Source organism: Clinocottus analis, unplaced genomic scaffold (assembly GCF_023055335.1).
Source record: "Clinocottus analis isolate CAN_PGR_092001 unplaced genomic scaffold, fCliAna1.0.p SCAF_4, whole genome shotgun sequence".
NCBI lineage: Eukaryota > Metazoa > Chordata > Actinopteri > Perciformes > Cottidae > Clinocottus > Clinocottus analis.
The window spans coordinates 17,572,131-17,590,673 of NW_027176153.1; the positions used below are offsets into that span (position 1 = coordinate 17,572,131).

An 18,543-nucleotide genomic window follows, 5' to 3' on the forward strand; every position below is an offset into this window, starting at 1 on the left:
AATTGCTGTGGGGTTGCGCAACCTATTCTGCCCATTAAGAAGAAAATCTGGAGCTTTCTTGATGAATTTGATCGAGCATATAGGGTCCTGGGACTCGCCGCGAACATCAAGAAGACACAAATTATCCTTTTTGCCACAAAACGACACTGCTTTCCCTCCAGTAATGCACGTTGACAACATCAGTCTCGAAAAGGTTTATCGCTACCTTGGCAGCTTCCTTTCCTCCAGAGCTAAAGAGAGCAGTACGTCATATCAGCTGTTCCAGTAGGGCCTTTACAAAACAGCAGGGAAGTTTTTGAGAATGGGGCATGCACATCAGAACTTAACTAATTACTTGTTTTTAGTTAGTTGTTTACCAGGTCCTTGTTCTTCACACTCTACTCGACCTCGGCCACTTATAGTAGACACATCAAAGCCATGGAGTACTACCAGGTGCGACATCTCTGGGAGGTTTACATCAGGCTTCGCAACAAAACTTGAATAACTGTGTTAATGAATAGCTGCACATAAAGCTTAATGCATAGGCTTTGCTCAACAGCTTCTTCATCATATTTTGGTGGCCCACATTAGTAACCAATATCCACGTTACATAATAAAAGCCAGTATCTTGGCTGGCTAACGGTATCCAAGACATTCCAGTGCTGGTATGCTATTTTCTTGAGCCACTGGCCAGTGGGCAACTTACAACCACCCAAATATAGCCTTTGTCTAATGGGTGCGGTTGTCCCTCCACAGACAGCTTGTTGAGATCACTGCATGAAACCACCAAGTGCAACTGACAGACACACATGAAAGCTAACAGACCACGGAGCTGCTAACTGCTACTTTGACTGGAGGCTGGTCTGAATTAGAGTCCATTGCCCCCTCCGTGGACCTCAGACCCTGATCCAAACCTAACTCCTGTATAAATCACAGCCGGCCAGTTGATTTCTGAATCCTGACATTTGTTTCTTTTCACTGGCCAACTTAGCCTATCTCTCGCTCATTCTCCCGATGTCTGCCTCTCCTGCTCTCCGTCAAACCAAGGTAGGTTAACTCGCATTTGAAGAAGAGATGCTAGTGTGGGGTGCGCCTCACCTGTGCAGAGTTAACTCTGAGCAGCTCATACATCTTTAAGGTCTATGTCCAGGCCTCACGGACAGGTCTCTCCTAAACACAGCTGTAAAATATTTATTGATATGTCAACCAAACGTTAACATCAAAACGCTCCAAGGCTGTATCAGCTGACTGTTGATCAGGTGTAAAGAGCTTAATGTTGAAATAATCTGCAGATCTCGGCAGATGAGAGTGAGCACAGATTTATCTTCTATGGGAAATCATGGGCATAATAGCGTGCAAGCGGTTTGACATGACATGACATGAGCAGGTGCAGGTGTGTGTGTGTGTGTGTGTGTGTGTGTGTGTGTGTGTGTGTGTGTGTGTGTGTGTGTGTGTGTGTGTGTGTGTGTGTGTGTGTGTATAGCAGTCACTCATTGGTGGTGGCATATACCAGCTAAAAGATCTAACTGGCTTTATCTAAAAGGGTTTAGATAGTATTAAAAGGTCATATTGACTGCCAGACTCTATGTAGGTATGACTGTTTGTGGAGAAGCATATCCAGATGTGTACTAGTATGCATGCGTGCGGAGGCCTAATGGCCCACAGTGAACACACACAACACAGCAAAAGTGCACATGAAAGCTCTGTCAAAAGAAACTCCTCAGGCTCCCTCACAGGAAGACCTCATTACAACGTGTGCATCGATAAAAACGGTCCCCCATCTGCCCTGTGGCTTCCGATAGCCATCTCCTTCCCTCAGTGGGTTCCTACTCAGGCTGCACAGGTCCAACTGTATAACTGCCCCCCCAAGAAACAACAAAATTGGAGTTAAGGACTCTGTTAATGCTCCAGATAATACAAATTGACCCTTACTTAATGCCAGATTTCCCATAATGGCGGTGGGCCCACATATATTAGCGTGCAGTGCATTTAACGTATTCCGTGACGGCAAAATAGCGGCACTCTTTGTGTTCACCTGTTTGTGTGTTATTGCAGAAGGGAACGCATTTATTCAATTCATATGGTAACGGTGTTTTTTGTGCAAATTTTACTGTTGCATTTGCTTTTTTGCAATGTTATTTGTGATGAATTTGAGAGATAATTCCATGGTTTTCATAACATTTCCCAAAATATAATTTTTAAGATAAATTAGTGGTTACTATGGTACGAATAACAAGCAATGAAAACACTGTGCAGAAAGGTGTAGAGGCCCTGAGCAATATTCCTCTGTGCCATATGAAAAAAAAGCATAAATTGTGTAGTTTTCAATTGCAGTCAAAGAGTTAATTCTGGGCTTAACAGTTTGAGAGAAGCATGGCTTAAATGTGCAGCTTTTGTGCATGCAACGCTGCATCTGCCACTTTAGCATGCAATACTATGATGTCTTGTTACCCTGGGAGTTGGACTGAGAGCCTGTTTTTTCAATTGCAGTTAAAGCAATATCATCATGACATTATAATGTAGATGAATGGCCCTGACCTGGCAGACTCTGCTCCATCGTTGCTAATGGAAGAGAAAAGTCATACTTCACTGCTTGTGCAACTCAGCTTGCAAATCAGTCTGAGTTACAAGGTCGTGCAGTAAGACATGTTTTGTTTTTTATTGATCGGTCTAATTGCAAAACTCATATGACAACGATAGATATAATGTGCCAGACTATGTGTTGATGCAGCACCTCTAATCAGCCTCCAGATCAGCCTTGATCCCCACTTGACCTGAAAACCTCAATAAATCAAACTCCTCTGGACTGTCAGCTCATTGGTACAGTAGGACAGCCTTCACCCAAAGTCATCACAATACACCAGGAAATGGTGGACAAATTCAAATGTCAGATGCTTTGTTTGAGGTTTTGGTTTGATCTACTTCTTGACATTTCATTTTTTTTAACACAGTCTGAAGGAGGAGACTTAATGAGGTATGATGATCTTTCGTTTATCTAGTCTACTAATGCTGAGGGCGGGAACCACTTAGCATAAAGCCTTTGCCTTCACACTGAGAGTACATAGTGAAGTTGACCCTGTTGTCAGTGTCTCTCAATATATGTAACAAACAGCCCAGAGGGAGTAAAACTAGCTACAGTTAAAGTGCTCAACACACTCACACCTACATGCACGAACAACATTATGTGCAGCGGTCCCTCTCGCTGTGAGGGATAAACACCCCGTCGTGTGGCCTGATCTGTTTACGAGTTAGCCTCTGGCCGGCTGGGGTCGTGGAGGTTGTGTGTGTGTGTGTGTGTGTGTGTGTGTGTGTGTGTCAGAGTGTTTATATCTACATGTGTGTTTTTTGTACATATACATATCTAAACAAATATATAGTTGTGTAATTGTGCCTATATGTGTGTTGTATGTGAGCGTGTATGTATGTGCATGTATATACATGTGTGTGTGTGTGCATGTATATAGATGTGTTTGTGTGTGTGTGTGTGTTTGTACGTTCGTGCGCGTGCATGCGTGTGTGTGTGTGGGTGTGTGCGTGTGTCTGTGTGTGTGTGTGTGTGCACGTGCGCATGTATGTGAGTGTGTGTGTTTCTATGAGTGTTTCGGAATGTGTGATGGAGGGATTACAGGCAAGCTGGCCGCCGCTTTCATGAGGAAAAACACAAACACAGGCAGAATGTTAGACAAGCTTCAATGTTTCGTGCTGGTCGGGGAGCAAAAGGTTTGTCTTCTAAGTATCCTGCTATCTGTTCCTGTTAAGAAAATGGTTACCATATCATTGATACAAAAGGAAAAGACCATCGGTTTATCACCTTCTCTCTCTTTCTGTTTCTCAGCCAGTAAATTGTGTTGATAGTCTCTGTGGTGGGATTGACATTCTCGGTTAGTTCCGCTGTGTGATCCTGCCGGTGGTCAGTCCATCCTTATCCACGTGGGAAAAGTCTCCACCCAAATCCATCTATCTATCTATCTATCTATCTATCTATCTATCTATCTATCTATCTATCTATCTATCTATCTATCTATCTATCTAAATATCTATCTATCTATCTATCTATCTATCTATCTATCTATCTATCTATCTATCTATCTATGAATGTCTGTATGTCTGTCTGTCTGCATTGTTCCTTTGTTCTGATATTTTATCTCCTCTTCTGCTATCTGGAACATATTCTCTGTTTTGTTCACCTGTCATTACTCCACCTTTTCCCTGAATGACGCATGTTGGACCCAACTACTGGAAGGGTGCAACGCCCTACTGGCGAACATTGAGCGGTCCACGAGTCCTGGGATACAGGCTTCTGAACTTACCCACTGGGATGTTTCACAATAGGCCGGCTGGGAAGTTGGATGGAGCCAAGAGGAAGGTGAAGGGGGTTAAAGGAGAGGGTAGAGAAGCACAGGAGAAAGAGAAGAGGAGGAGAAAGACATGCACATGAAGGAGGATTAAACAAGGAAAGATTCTGGTGTGAGAAGAGAGAAAGAAATACACTCTTTTCTTTGCTTATCTTTGTTTCATAAATGTATAATAGCATTTAGAAGTATTTGAAGCTCTCAAAACTTGATTAAAAAATTCATTTGAAATGCGATACAATTTGAAAATATTAGCACATGGAAAGAGTGAATTTAATAATTTAGACAGTTACTGTATCACTATTACTGCATGGAGCACCTGTAGCAGACACAGGTTGAGTACAAAACTATCTTCAGTATATCCTTAATTGACAGCATTTGCAGAACATTTGCATTTTAAGCATTTTGAAGTGCAATATGAATCAATGAGATTAATTTTTAACAGCACAGTGTAACACAGTTGAGGTCTATACCCTAGCTTATTCACCTTTTCTCCATATTTGGCTAGAGCTGAGTGCATGTGCTCACAGTACATTTGGGAGTCAGTGTTAGCTGCAAACATGATGATACACATGCTGCAAATCTGTTAGAGTTTAAGAGTATTTCAAATACCTCTTATTGCAAAATAACTGAATGTGGGTTACATCACTCAACTCTGCTGCCCAAGTGATGTTCATATTAAACCAGAGACCCCGACAGGAAAAAAAACATATGAATATATATATATATATATATATATATATATATATATATATATATATATATATATATATATATACTATAGGCAGAATGTAATTGTTTTAAACAACTACATACTGTAACAGAACACATCACACAACATCCCATAGATTTATTTTTGAAGATTGTTACCAAGATAAATACTGAACAGATTATGCTGGAACAAAGATGCGCGTTCAACATTACAAAGAAAAAAAACTGTTCCTAATACATATATCTTCATAAGATAATCGTGCAAGCTGCATCCATAACAAATATAATTCCCTGGGTATGACGTTATTTTTTTAGCAACAGCTTGCTTAATGGGTCAGAACAGGAACGTTGGACCAAGGTTAAATACTGCCACCTACTGAGATAAAGCACCACAACAGGACATGAAAGGGACAACCGGCAATACCAATGTGCTCACTACTTTGTTTTGTTCATAAAGCAAACTACTTATATGTATATGAATCATTTCCTCACAAATCATATATGAATATTATTTTTTATCACCCTAAGAGTTTTGTCAACATCATGGACAGGTTTTAGAATTGATCCTCGTTTTGATATATAGACAGCATATACTCTGACATTGACATACTCAAGATGCAATGCTTTGTACAAAGCCATTAACTTTCTGTCAGACATTTTATGAGCGTATAGTGTTTTTGCAATGATTTAATTAATTGTTTCAAGATCTAAAGACACATTTGGAACTGTATGAACCTTATGAACTGACATACGTAAAACCTTCCATCAGATTCACCTCCGTATATCTAATATGATCAATAGGTGTAGAAAGTGGGGTCAGACAAGCCACATGTAGGAGGACAGATGGCATCTCTCTCTCTCTCTCTCTCTCTCTCTCTCTCTCTCTCTCTCTCTCTCTCTCTCTCTCTCTCTCTCTCTCTCTCTCTCTCTCTCTTTCTTTCTAATTTTCTCTCTTTAACACACACACACAAACAAACCAAAAACACATGTTGGTTGCCCGGTGTGGTATTCTTATGATAGAACTAATGGTCTTGAGTGTTCAAAAGATAGAGCCCTAACTCATACTGAAAGGACAGATTAACACACAGGCCTTAAAAACGAGTGGAACAAGTCAGAGGTCAACACACTGACAGAGATGTAAACTGTGTGTGTGTGTGTGTGTGTTTTGGTTGTGTGTTTACGTGTGTGCGAGTGTCAAAGCTCACAAAGCCATCTTGTATCTCCTGTGTTGTAATCTAACAGATAAGATATGTGCATATTTTGTTGAGCACTTCATTTAACAAGCCTGCACTTCAGCTTTGGCCCACAAATCACTCAGCATAAAAAACACCTATGCATCTTTCTCTTTTATGTGTGAGTGTTGAGGATATAAACTGTGTAAAATCAATCACAGTGAATTTAATTAAATGTGCTCAAAGATCATTAAACACGAACACACAATGCTACATGCACCTATACACTACTGTAGGCTGAAATCATTTTGAGGCAAAAATCAACTTCAGTGATGAAAGTTAAAACAATTAACAAAGCCTCTTTTTTGGCGTGTTTTTTTTTTACTGCACTTTGAAGTTTAAACTCTCCTCTTTAGCTGCCTTTTCACAAACATCCTGTTCTTCACCTGCTGGAACACAAGCACTGAACTTTCTTAGAGATGAAACATTAAATAGATGGGATGCAATTTCTAGGGGTTAACATATGGAAGCCCATTCCCGCAACGCAAAAACAAAAAAAAATTAGGACCAAAAAAAAAAAAAAAAAATTAGAACCAAAAAAAAAATAAAAAATAAAAATTAGGACCAAAAAATAAATAAAAAATTAGGACCAAAAAAAAATTTTTTTTTTCGTTGTCTTTTTTTCCGTTGACTTGAAAAAAGGCAACAAAAAAAAAAAGTTTCATTCCAGGAGAGAAATGAGAACTTGAGAACTTGAACAGCCTAAATATAATTGTAGCTAATATATGTACAGACAAAGTACATTGTTGACCTTCCATTGACCATTTTTAAGAACTGAGTAAAATGCAAAGTCCACAGATATATTGAATGAATTATTTACTTTAAAGTAACCCATCAAAACGGGCTTACAGGTGGTTGACATTGCCAAACAAGCACTGTTTCATATTCAAGTGCTCTTGTTATTTACTAAAAGATATTTTGAACTGAAACAAGATTGGACTTTTTAAATCTATTTTTTTTCCTCCCTATTTTTTTTTTTGGTCCTAATTTTTTATTTTTTTGGGTCCTAATTTGTTTTTGGTTTTTTTTTTGGTCCTATTTTTTTTTCTTCTTTTTTTCTGGTCCTAATCTTTTTTTTTTTTTTTTTTGGTCTTAATTTTTTATTATTATTTTTTTTTTCTGGTCCTAATTTTTTTTTTTGTGGCGGGAATGGGCTTCCGTAGTAACATGACATCATGGATATTAACGTAACAGAAATAAAATTACACAGGTAAAGGTTGTTCATTACACTCCGGTACAGCGGGTGGCGGTAATGCTACGAGCTGGTGTCGCACCCGTCATAACACACGAAGAAGAAGCGTTGAACGAGCAGAAGAAGAAGAAAAGTACCTCGCGTTTATTTATATTGTGACAATATGACAGTTTATTACTGTGTCATTGAGGGGATCATGTTTACTTCTTGTCAGAATTGTGTGTGAAGTAAGATATGTGCCTCTTAACTACGTTTAGCACTTACGTTACAGCTCAGGTTATGGAGAGAGAGTTGGTTGTTTTTTATTGCCGCGCCACAAAGCTAGCTAACGTTTTCGTTGTCTGATGCTAAGCTCCTTCTGTGTTATCCCCGGGCTCCTATTAGCTTCGTTAGTACTCTTGGTAAAGTTGTTAAAGCCGTGTTGCTATTTCACTGTCTTTAACTTCCTATGTGTGTTTTAATAGTGTATGTATTAATAACCAACGTCTAAGTATCTGACGAGGTTAACTGACTAACTCGAACACGGATATTTTACCTGTGAGGCGTGTCGATATTAAACGTGTTAAAGGTGTCATTTCTACAGACACCTGCTTTACTGTAGGTGTCAATCTTTTTTTACATTTTTTTTTTACTTGTAATGATCCCAAACAAGAAGATAGCATTTTATTTAACTTAATGTTTATGTTTTCATAGTTTTATACCATGGAGATGGATCCTGGTCGCCCTTTTGAAACACTGCATGGCAGCGATGTCACGTCTTGGGTGTCTGTGTGTCCCAGAGGTCTCTGGAAAGTCCAGCGAAAGCAAACACATAAAGGGAGTCCACAGACTATTTCTGGAGATGGTGCATATATGATGCTTTTCTATTTCTGTCTTCCTTTAAAATAAATGGTCAATCGTACATCCACATTTTTAGACTATAGCTGTATTACATAACTAGTATTCTAGCACTTTGTCTCTTTTAGCATGTTCATCCAGTTACTGTCCGAGGTTGGGTTCACTGTGCCAAGTCCGAGTGAGGCTCAAAGCTGGCCCGGATGAAGCGGAGAGTTCAGGACCTGAAAATGGTAGCGAGGGGCAGTCAGTCCAACCTGACCAACGGGTCACCGAGATGGACGTCACAGCCATGCCAAGATGCCAGGACTCTGTGCTGCAGGTTCCACTGGGTGACTGGACGACACTGAGGCTGGGAGAGGGTCAGTGCGACATCACAGAAGCATGTGTGGAGGGGATGAGAGTGGGAGAGAAGTGTGAGGTAAGAGTGTCACAAGAACTCAAATTGTAATCCAATGTCAGTGTTTGGCAACTTTTAGTGACACAGATTCTATGCAAATTAAAGTAAAAGCTGCCAGACTTCCGTTACTATGATCATTAGGTTTTATTTGACATATGGAAAGAGTATGTAATATTTGCTATGGCATGACATATTGACAGCTTAAAGAACAGAAATAAACTGGGGTTACAAACAGGCGGAGCGACTCGCATTCGAAATTAAGGCACAGAAAAATAAACTTAACATAAACTTAACACCCGATATGATCAGAAACCTAACAATTAATCAACTGACCTACAATGAGGGTCATAAGAAATGAGCTGAAACAAGTGTTAGTAACCACAGATAAAGTCCCTGCACACACATTTCTCTTTTTAACATAGAAACCTGAGATCAGATAATAGAACCTCGTGGTTAGAGCATAGAACTCTGAGGTCGGAGCATAGAACCCATATATCTAGGTGGTTTAACAAGTGGTTTAATAACCACTGATAAAGTCCCTAACCCCACATTGCTTGATGTCTGAATAAACTGAATTTCAAGCTGCAGGACAATTCAGTTAAATTATATATTTTTTTAATTAAGTACTTTATTTATTGTGAATGTCAAGGTTTTTTTTACGTGTCTGCACTCAACATTTTCAGGAAGCTATTTTGCTTTGATATGAATGGTAGTAAAAGGTTAAAAAATAAACCTTGTTGGGATTTTAATGTTCACAGCAAAGGATGTGGTGTAGACCAGGTGCTTTAAAAGAATTATTTGTTGGAGTGTCTCCAAAAAAAAGGGTGAACCCAAATTCAAAATGTTGGATGTTTAAGTCTCAATTGGGTCCTAATTCGCCAGTGCTGCCTAACATGGATGCCTTTTTTTGTTGAATGTGGTTTTAAGTTACACATTGTATTTCCAAGCATGTACACAACCTGTCTAATCTTTGTATTTGCTTCTTAGATCTGGATTTCTCCTGTGGGAAATGGATCAGATGTCTCTGCCCCCCATCCTACTGAGGAAAACCTGCCTTTATTTGCAACAGTTGAACTCAAAGCTTTCACACCAGGCAAGGAATCTTGGGAAATGTCTCCTATCGAAAAGTGTCAGTGGGTGAAGTCACACAAAGAGACAGGTGGAGTGAGATTCAGAAGCGGCGATGTTTGGGGAGCAGCAGACCAGTACAACCGGGCCCTCAAACTCCTCATCACTCTCCAAGGCCATTTTGAAGAGGTTGAGAAGAAAGGACAAGAGCAAGAAGCAGAGGAGCAAAGAGACACAAACACTGGTGATCAATTACAGCAACTTCCTTCAGCTAATGAATTCAAAACCATTAAAGCAGAGCTCCACTCTAACATGTCCTTGTGCCAGCTCAAATTGAACCAACCGCAGAGGGCCAAGGTCAGTGCGACTAAAGCTACTCATCTGGAACCGGGTGGGGCTAAAGCCTGGTACCGAATGGGCCAAGCCTGCCAGATGTTGAATGAGTTGGAGGAGGCCAGACAGGCATTTAGGAAACTGTTGGAGCTACAGCCAGAATCACCTTCGGCTCTGAAGGCACTTAAAGACATAGCAAGTAGAGAGAAAGAGATAAATGCACAGTTGGGTATTAGACTCAGCAAAATGTTTAGCTGATAATTAAATAGTTTCCATTTTTATCAGATATCTCTAGACTGGTAAGTTGCTTCTCATGATTCACCATTTAATTAAAGTATATGTCGAGCAACTACATCAACTCAAAAGTAAAGCCATTAATCTGTGAATGCACATTTATTGACACATTGCTTCTTGTGTGTGAGCTGCCTGAATTAAAAGTAAAAAACATGTCCAAAAAAATGTTGGTTGCACTATGTAAAGACTGATGGTTAAATAAGATCATGGTATATGCCGTGAGTGCAAAACATTAAACATAAGCAACACGAAGTATATTTAGTTCCTTTGGTGGACCACAAGGTGTCAGGCTTTGTCAAGTCCTCTGACATTAAATGGGCCCCATATTGTGATGAGTCAAAACAACGAAGTGCCGAAACCCGGGATCGAACCAGGGACCTTTAGATCTTCAGTCTAACGCTCTCCCAACTGAGCTATTTCGGCGCATGTAGTATTTGTCTAACATTATACGTACAGAACCTACTTTATTATTTATTACACTCGTTTGATGTCATACAAAAACACGCACATGGAGTTTGATTGTGTTCTCCCCAACGAAGGAAGCTAGTGTTTGTAGTTCCTAACATTTCATGTTCATAATTTCTAAAACGGAACCAAAGATAATTTCTACGTTTCTGCCACCTGGATACAATATAATCTGTGTTTTCTTTATATTTCCATTTTGGAAAACATATAACACCTTTTAACTTAGTTGTGCATCTACTTCCTTATTCTTTAATTATTTAGACAGACCATATTTGTTTTGAAAAGTGTGCATTTTATGAGAATTAAACGTTACTTTTTTTTATGTTTCATCACTGCACTAGATTTTGAATTATCTTAGGTTGTGACTGTCATTTAGTGACATAAATTAAAAGAAAGCTGTGCAAAAGGTATAGTATAAACATGAATGTTGAAGATTGTGGTGATGCAGGAAATGACAAAGAAGCATTGTACCAAATAGAAAAGTATATAATCATTGTGGATATTTTAGAAGATTTTTTCTTCAATAAAAGGCACTGCACGACACCTACAGTAGTGTTTAGTCCAATCAGGAAGTTTTATGAAATGTTTACAAAATGCAGATGGTGTTGCCCCCACACACAAAACGCAAAGCTTTATTGTTTAACAAAATGTGAATCTTTATTATTGAAAACACAAGGAACACGTTGCACATTAAAATTCAGTTCTACATTTCCAGGCACAACATGACACACCATAGCTGTGTCCAACTCCAAACAATCATGTCTTCATTATGTTCCATCTTTAAATGTAGTGCTTTTCCAAGTTGACTTTTCCCTTGAGCCTCATGTAGTAACTGCCCTACAGTCACAAAGTCGCTTCTTCCTGTTGTCAGGTCCTCTTAGACTTTGTTTTGTCAGTCTGTGCCTGGGCTGCTGACAGGTGTCTCCATGCATCCACAATAAGCGCAAACGGTACAATGATCCACAGCACGTTCATGAACACGAAGTAGAACCAGAAGTAGACTGGGTGTCCCATCTCACTGTGAGCATAACCATCTCTGTGCTCCGTGTAGAAGTAAAGCACTACTCCATACAGCTGACCTGGAATCAGATCATGTGATGAGACCCTTCATGCAAATATGAAAACAACAAGTAATCTGATTCTGGGAACTTGTGTAAGACAAGTAACGAGTTTTGTTGTAATTACACCTTCTTACCTAATGAAATGATAAGTTGCAGAACAAATCTGTAAGGCTTCTTAGATATGAAGGCATAGACTGCCCAAAAGCTGAAAGGTCCCCATAACCATGCAGTCACTGTCTCCATACAAACAGTGAAGTTGTCCGCTCTAGAAATACACAGAGGATGAAGTTATGATGTAATTCCTTAGTTTAGTAATACAAAAGTTCAACATAGTTCTATGTAAAAATTAACTCACATGACATATCGACTGTCCCCTTTGGAGTACTCTTTCCCTGTGAGAGAAAATATATAAAACATATAGACTCATTTAGATGACAACATCACACTTTTCCTAACATGTGTTTCTTGTTTGTACTCACACAGCTGTGACAGGAAGCTCTGGTCTCCTGGAATAATATCATAATACAGTGAGAACCATCCCTCAATGACACCGTGGATGAAACCACAAACAGCAAACCAGCACACAGCCAGACGCCTCCATGCCCCGAACCCGCCGGTGGTCCCTTTCTGTCCGGTGATCAGCCAGGTCACAAGCAGAAACAGCCCAGACACAGAAAACAGGAACACCAGAATCTCTGACATAGATCGGTCATTGGCCACATAGGTGGGAATCAAAAGGTCCCGGGGCCAGTAGGGATGAAGAACTCCAGTTGCTGATGAGGCATCCATCATCTGTTTCAAGAAAGACTGGTCAACACTCTTAAATCCAGGTCGTCCTAACATTGATTGATTTCAAGATCATGATATTCAAGATCATGCACATACATAACTACCCTGCACATGTTATCTGATTGTCTGTGCACTTTATTTTATATTATATTGAAAATGTAATATGTTTCTATTTCTTGCACGGTGTTGATTGTTGTTGTTGTTGTTGTTGTTGTTTGTTTAATGTATGCACCACCCACCAAGACAAATTACTCGTATGTGTAACATACCTGGAAAATAAATGGTTCTGATTCTGAAGTTAGTTTAGCTGATACATGAGCACTTTCTGCTTTGTAGCCTGTCATACTGTTCTTGAGTCTATAAACGTCAGAATAATTTTTCACAAATGTACAAACTATGTTATTAGAGTAAATATTGCATGAAGTCAAGAAGCTCAATAACAAACAAAACAAATAACGCACGTGTATTTTTACCTTACCAGTGATAGTACCAAGATGGGTGTCCAGACGTACAGAGTTCAACCTCTGTATTGAATATAGAGTGTTGGACAATTAAATAAATACGAATATCTCGGAGATGCAATGGTCCAGATCTGTCTAACTACACGCTATATCAGCGCAGATGCACTCAAACGCGGAACTCACCAGAGCAGGAGGCGGCTACGTATGATTATACAGACCAATCATGCGGCTGGATCCATGGAGCCGGCAGCACATGTTGGTCTATTGATTGGCTTTTCATCTCGGAACATGGACGGCGTCGTGGGCAACGACCAATAAAAATGTGTCGTTTACTCCAAAATACCGCCCCCTCGGTTCATGAGAAACTTATTAAATATTTCAACACTGTAAGTAATTGCACTTGAAAATGAACACTTTTGCAATACCCTATTTCTAGCAATGAACTTTGACTTTGGTGTGGCTGCTACTCGAGCACTTTGCAGATTTTTTAATATTTTAAATGTGATGAGATTTCTGCAAAATTGAAATTGTCAACTGCGTGTGTGCTGCTGTACATCCTGAAACGTCCCCATTGCACCTATATACGCTATAATGTAAAATGGACATCCTTTGAAAGGTGAAAAATGTAATCCTCCCTGGCCGTGTCAGGGTATTAACCCTGCCGTGACCCGGATTCGAACCGGGGTTGCTGCGGCCACAACGCAGAGTACTAACCACTATACGATCACGGCACGCTACTGGGAGTTGTGATGTCAGAGCGTTCAGTTTGCTTTATCGAGCTGGGGGCAATGCTCTGTGACGCTAGTATTGTATTTCATGTTTTAACATTGCTCTTCCAATTCCCCGATGTCTCTAATTTAAAATAAATAACAAAAGTGTTATTTATTTAACCATTAAAAAATGCAACACGTTTTAATAGTTTATACTTTCACTAAACTCAACAAGCAAGATTGTCACATTTTTCACGTGATGTGTGTGTTTTTTTTTTTTTTTGCTGGATTATATCAAGTGTCATTGTTGCAAAACTATGCATTGCATATTTGTAACATTAGCCTCTTATTTCCGTTTGAATCGTTTTTTCGTGTTCATCTTCTCCTTTCCTCTCGGACTTGTTTGCTACTTTGTTGAATAATGTCTCTTTCCCAGAGAACAAGAGGAGAGCTATCGGTATCGGTGCAGTAACGCTGCATGCTGCAGAATCACAACTAAAAGGGCTAAACGACTGTGGATAAAATGTCAATGGATCCAACGATACGCGCCGGCGAGTGCATTCTGGGCTAATAAAAATAGCTCTTTGTTCCATCATAAAAGTAAACCAGTACACTGTTTTGGTTCCTATCTTGTAACATCAATATGAAGGTGTTGCTTGTTGTATGATTGTATTTAGGGAACAGGTACACGGTGGACCATTCGTGTTTCCTTAGTGCCTAAATATATCAATTGTGGTGGCTGTTGATTAGTGCATATTTCAAAATAAAAAGGTGCTGCCATTTTTTCAGACTTCCCATATGGTCTAGCGGTTAGGATTCCTGGTTTTCACCCAGGCGGCCCGGGTTCGACTCCCGGTATGGGAACTACCTTTTTGTATTATCGAAATGTTTTTATAGCGTTGGAAGCCTGTGTTTTAAAATATAGTTATGACTTTATATGACCTGTTTGTTGGTTGCACTAAAATATTCCTTAAAAAGCTGTAATTTTATAACTTGCAAACTGTAATAATGATTAGGATCATATGAGCTTAGATGCTTTTGTTGTTTTATTGCATTGCACATTTATTGTTTATTGTTATGCACCACTCGCCATGACAAATTATTTGTATGTGAAAACATAAATGGTTCTGATTCTGATATTTCTATGGACGTGTGATGTGGGTCACGTGACATGACTTGTCAGCGTCATGTGACATGACTTGTCACATGACGCTACACGGAAGTGAAAACGTCTAGGGTCAAAGCAGTCTTTTTGAACGACTCTTTCTAGTGGACTTTTCGACCGTACAGACTGTATGAGAAAATAATTTGTATAATAACTTATTATACAAAGTCGACATGGGTGTTTCAGAGTTGGAGACTTCTTCTATGTTACTTGACAAAAAACTGCTTCGTTTCATGGACCAGCTTGAGTTACTGGAGGAGAAACGAGCCACTCTCAACTCTCTCATAGAGCAGGTAACGTTAGCCTCGCAACAGAAAACCATGTAGCGAGTGGTTGCTTGTAATTTCCTTTAACAAGCGTGTCACTGTCAAATATCCATCCTATCTCTTTCTTAATGTTTAATGAATGTATATACCGGCAAACAAATATGTTGAAGGTGAAACGTGTAGTAAACTGAATATGTTGGTTGTTTGTACTGTTGATCAAACAAAATATATTGTACTATCTCTGCTTGGGCTCTGGAAAATTGTGATGGGCAATATTTAATTATTTTCAAAATGCAACCTACCACATGATTGCCTAAATAATCAAGAAAATAACTGTTGGATAATAATGATGAAGCAAAAAGGAAAACTGCTAGCTGCAGCCCTGCTGTCGTTTATACTTTATATACAATCATCCTATAACAATCAGCATTAACCTTACCTAGTCGTTTTTTTAAATGCCTGTCGTCAAATATACACCTAACAATTACAGCAAATATTTTATTGAATGCCTTTATTTTATCCTGGATCCTTTTTCCACACTTACCATTAAGTTACCATTTCATGTTCCCCACAGGGATGGTTTTCTTTGTCCAAGGCTAGATATTCCATGGGAAACAAACACGTCTCTCCACTTCAGTATGCAAGTGAGATAGAGCCACTGGTCTGTGTCCATGCCAAGTGAGGAATTTGTTATATTTCACAGAAATGAATGCTCGCAATTCATTTTTGTTCACTGGAGTTAAATGATGAATATGTGTGACTTTTTTGTTTTTGTCTTGCAGAACACTGGACAGTGGTGAGGTGGATTTCTGCACAGAAAGGGTGAAAGAAAAATGTTGTAATGAAGTTGGAAAAGATAACGGGTTAATAGAGGATATTGGACCTCAGGAAGAAGGTGAGTCTGCTATAGGCCACGCGATGATAGAACATAAATGTTTAATTTGCCTATATATTGATTCATTAAATGATGTGTTTTTATAGGTGTCAGAAGAAGAATCAAACCCAAAAAGGATACAACAGAGAAAGAGCTAAGTGAAGAAACAAGCAGTGAGAAGGCTCCAGAAGTTACTGCAGTAAGAGAAAGAGACCAGAACCCTCAGCAAGATCCACTGAAATGGTTTGGGATTCTGGTGCCACAATCTCTTAAACATGCACAGTCATCATTCAAGCAAGGTATGATTTTACATTCCCAGAAGATTATATACTTTCTTTTGGTTTTAGATTAAAGCAAATGCAAATTGCTAATGTTATTTCTTTAGAATAATGCAAATATTATGTCCTCTAGAATATTACAAATATTAGGTCCTCATTTTGATGATATATGTACACACTAAATACACATGGCAGTATCTAGTGTGTACATATCATATCAAAATTAAATAGACCACAGTTATTTTCCAATTTGAAATCACATCAGTAGTACAATAAAGAACACATTGCAGATACAGAAAACTCAACCAAATACAGAAACACACTTATGTAGATTTTCTGTAAATTATGTTACAGTTTATTAGATTGTCTTGGTTACAGGCTAACCTAGCCTATATTTTCAGCATAATTTGTGACGCTGCATACAGTATGTGTTCAGATTGGTGAAGATGCTTTCTATTTGCCTATTGGAATTATGTATTTCCTTGCACTGTGTTGAGCTCTTAGGGTCACATTAGGTTATTGCATATGTTCAACACATAGGAATTAGATGTCTGTAAAGTGCATGTGTATGCTCCCAACGATGGCCCCAATCAAAAGTAAAGGCCCCCAAATGTCCTGTTGCCACAGATTTAAGTCATTCTAAACTTGTGAATGTCACATTTTCTTTAAAAATAAAATAAAAATAACATTGATTAATTTATTTATGAGCAACTATTATAAGTACAAAAAACAACCTGCAAATGGCATGACTCTCCTATAATTGGGCATATAGCGAGAACATTGTAATTGTTCATGCATGTGTGCGGCATGAAACCTCTGACACAGTTGTTAGTGCACTACTACCAACTCCCTTTTCCTCATCATTCAGCTACTCTGCTCTCTTTCTGTCATATTGCAGTCATAGAGCTGTCAGCTGAGATCGCCATGCTGCAGACTGCAGTTTTGAACACCAGACAGGAGCTAAAGCACAGCATGAAGGACAAGCACATTCTCTTGGAGGAAGCTTCAACAAACCAGCTGGACAAGGTGGCCGACTAAATAACTCTGAGTCAAATGTGGAGATGATCTGAGAAGAGCGTGTGGCCACAGACAGTGATGGGTTGCAGTCAGCAGATCACGCGTCAGGACCAATTGAATTCAACGGTGAACTTCCCGGTGATTTTAAAAAGTGGAGATGACAGCGGATTCTGTAATAATGTAATGTTTAAATCGTAATAGATTATGTTTGAAACGGTGCGTTTTGACTGTCTCAGTCATAAGTCTGTGGTCTGTTTGAGATGGATCTGTTTGTGAATGCGGTCTTTTCGTATTTTCAATACATTTTGAGTTGTAGACTCTTAAAAGACTTTATAACTATAAACATAACCTGTTTTATTATTGTTTAAAAAATATGTATAAATTGCAATTATTAGATAATAATGTATTACTATTTAATAAATCTACCAGTTTTTTGGTTGTGAAAAAATAATTTGAATAGTGTAATAATTCAGTTAATTTAGTGTTTTTTTCCTCCATTATTTCTAAATAAATTGTTACATAATATAAATATACTGTGGTCGAGATCATCAATTGATTGTATCCTCTTTGTTTGTTCTCATTGATGTTTTATTGTGTTTTTTCCAATTATTTTATTGGTTTTGAAATGAGCTGGCGAATCAATTAAATTGCTTTTAACTGATTTGTAAAGCAATGGCAAACAACGTAATAACCAACCTCTTATCTCTTTTCAGAGGTGGCCTTTTTAGAGTGAAAAACAAATTGGCTTGTGGTAATGTTGATATTTGTGTTTCCTTTTTTACTCCGAATATCTTTTTTTTTTTTTCTTTTTTTTTTAAACATGCGATTCAGCTGAATGTTTAATTACGATTTGTATTTTAATTTTATTGTCAATACAGAAAACCCAATATGAAATTCAATTCATACCGCGAGTATTATATATCGGCGGATAACGGCTTCCTCTTGTCTGAGGACAACCGAACATTACCGAGACTTGCCGAAACGGGAAACGAGACTCCCGTTATTGTGTGTACTTCCTGGTCCAATTATAACACTGGCTGCAGCCTGCTGTGTGCCTCCATG

General features: G+C 38.7%; 3 protein-coding genes and 3 non-coding genes across 9 annotated transcripts; 3 read left to right on the forward strand and 3 right to left on the reverse strand.

The window, feature by feature from the left end:
* The first annotated feature begins 7,550 nt into the window (after nt 1-7,550).
* fkbpl (FKBP prolyl isomerase like) lies at nt 7,551-11,373 on the forward strand. 2 transcript variants are annotated; one of them, XM_068597839.1, is made up of 4 exons: nt 7,551-7,599; nt 8,160-8,310; nt 8,432-8,721; nt 9,688-11,373. In XM_068597839.1, the coding sequence occupies exons 2-4, from the start codon at nt 8,169-8,171 to the stop codon at nt 10,357-10,359; spliced, it is 1,104 nt and encodes a 367-aa protein (XP_068453940.1). In that variant the 5' UTR covers nt 7,551-7,599; nt 8,160-8,168; the 3' UTR covers nt 10,360-11,373. The 2 variants fall into 2 exon arrangements, with proteins under 2 accessions (XP_068453940.1, XP_068453939.1); XM_068597838.1 differs by having other exon boundaries at nt 7,571-7,693.
* On the reverse strand, nt 10,746-10,818 carry trnaf-gaa (transfer RNA phenylalanine (anticodon GAA)). Its single transcript has one exon. It is a non-coding gene; the product is annotated as a tRNA-Phe (tRNA).
* A 153-nt stretch (nt 11,374-11,526) lies between the features above and the next one.
* Nucleotides 11,527-13,328, reverse strand: ebp (EBP cholestenol delta-isomerase). 3 transcript variants are annotated; one of them, XM_068598138.1, is made up of 6 exons: nt 13,189-13,328; nt 12,980-13,067; nt 12,401-12,713; nt 12,277-12,313; nt 12,056-12,186; nt 11,527-11,939 (listed from the first exon to the last, which is right to left on the reverse strand). In XM_068598138.1, exons 2-6 carry the CDS (start codon nt 13,052-13,054, stop codon nt 11,728-11,730), a joined length of 768 nt encoding a protein of 255 aa, XP_068454239.1. In that variant the 5' UTR covers nt 13,055-13,067; nt 13,189-13,328; the 3' UTR covers nt 11,527-11,727. The 3 variants fall into 3 exon arrangements, with proteins under 3 accessions (XP_068454239.1, XP_068454241.1, XP_068454240.1); XM_068598140.1 differs by lacking the exon at nt 12,980-13,067 and having other exon boundaries at nt 13,184-13,328; XM_068598139.1 differs by lacking the exon at nt 12,980-13,067 and having other exon boundaries at nt 11,528-11,939.
* Nucleotides 13,329-13,830: 502 nt separating this feature from the next.
* Nucleotides 13,831-13,902, reverse strand: trnah-gug (transfer RNA histidin (anticodon GUG)). Its single transcript has one exon. It is a non-coding gene; the product is annotated as a tRNA-His (tRNA).
* Nucleotides 13,903-14,673: 771 nt separating this feature from the next.
* Nucleotides 14,674-14,745, forward strand: trnae-uuc (transfer RNA glutamic acid (anticodon UUC)). Its single transcript has one exon. It is a non-coding gene; the product is annotated as a tRNA-Glu (tRNA).
* A 358-nt stretch (nt 14,746-15,103) lies between these two features.
* On the forward strand, nt 15,104-17,954 carry ccdc115 (coiled-coil domain containing 115). The gene is made up of 5 exons (XM_068598121.1): nt 15,104-15,339; nt 15,887-15,990; nt 16,095-16,207; nt 16,294-16,485; nt 17,363-17,954. The coding sequence occupies exons 1-5, from the start codon at nt 15,220-15,222 to the stop codon at nt 17,500-17,502; spliced, it is 669 nt and encodes a 222-aa protein (XP_068454222.1). The 5' UTR covers nt 15,104-15,219; the 3' UTR covers nt 17,503-17,954.
* Nucleotides 17,955-18,543: the final 589 nt, after the last annotated feature.

Coding starts and splice junctions, on each gene's coding strand:
- fkbpl (XM_068597839.1), top strand. CDS start 8,169: ATGGAGATGGATCCTGGTCGCCCTTTTGAAACACTGCATGGCAGCGAT. Junction 8,311..8,431: donor ACAGACTATTTCTGGAGATG/GTGCATATATGA, acceptor TGTCTCTTTTAG/CATGTTCATCCAGTTACTGT. Junction 8,722..9,687: donor GAGTGGGAGAGAAGTGTGAG/GTAAGAGTGTCA, acceptor TTTGCTTCTTAG/ATCTGGATTTCTCCTGTGGG.
- ebp (XM_068598138.1), bottom strand. CDS start 13,054: ATGACAGGCTACAAAGCAGAAAGTGCTCATGTATCAGCTAAACTAACT. Junction 12,314..12,400: donor GAGCTTCCTGTCACAGCTGT/GTGAGTACAAAC, acceptor TTTCTCTCACAG/GGAAAGAGTACTCCAAAGGG. Junction 12,187..12,276: donor GGGGACAGTCGATATGTCAT/GTGAGTTAATTT, acceptor GTGTATTTCTAG/AGCGGACAACTTCACTGTTT.
- ccdc115 (XM_068598121.1), top strand. CDS start 15,220: ATGGGTGTTTCAGAGTTGGAGACTTCTTCTATGTTACTTGACAAAAAA. Junction 16,208..16,293: donor TATTGGACCTCAGGAAGAAG/GTGAGTCTGCTA, acceptor GTGTTTTTATAG/GTGTCAGAAGAAGAATCAAA. Junction 16,486..17,362: donor ACAGTCATCATTCAAGCAAG/GTATGATTTTAC, acceptor GTCATATTGCAG/TCATAGAGCTGTCAGCTGAG.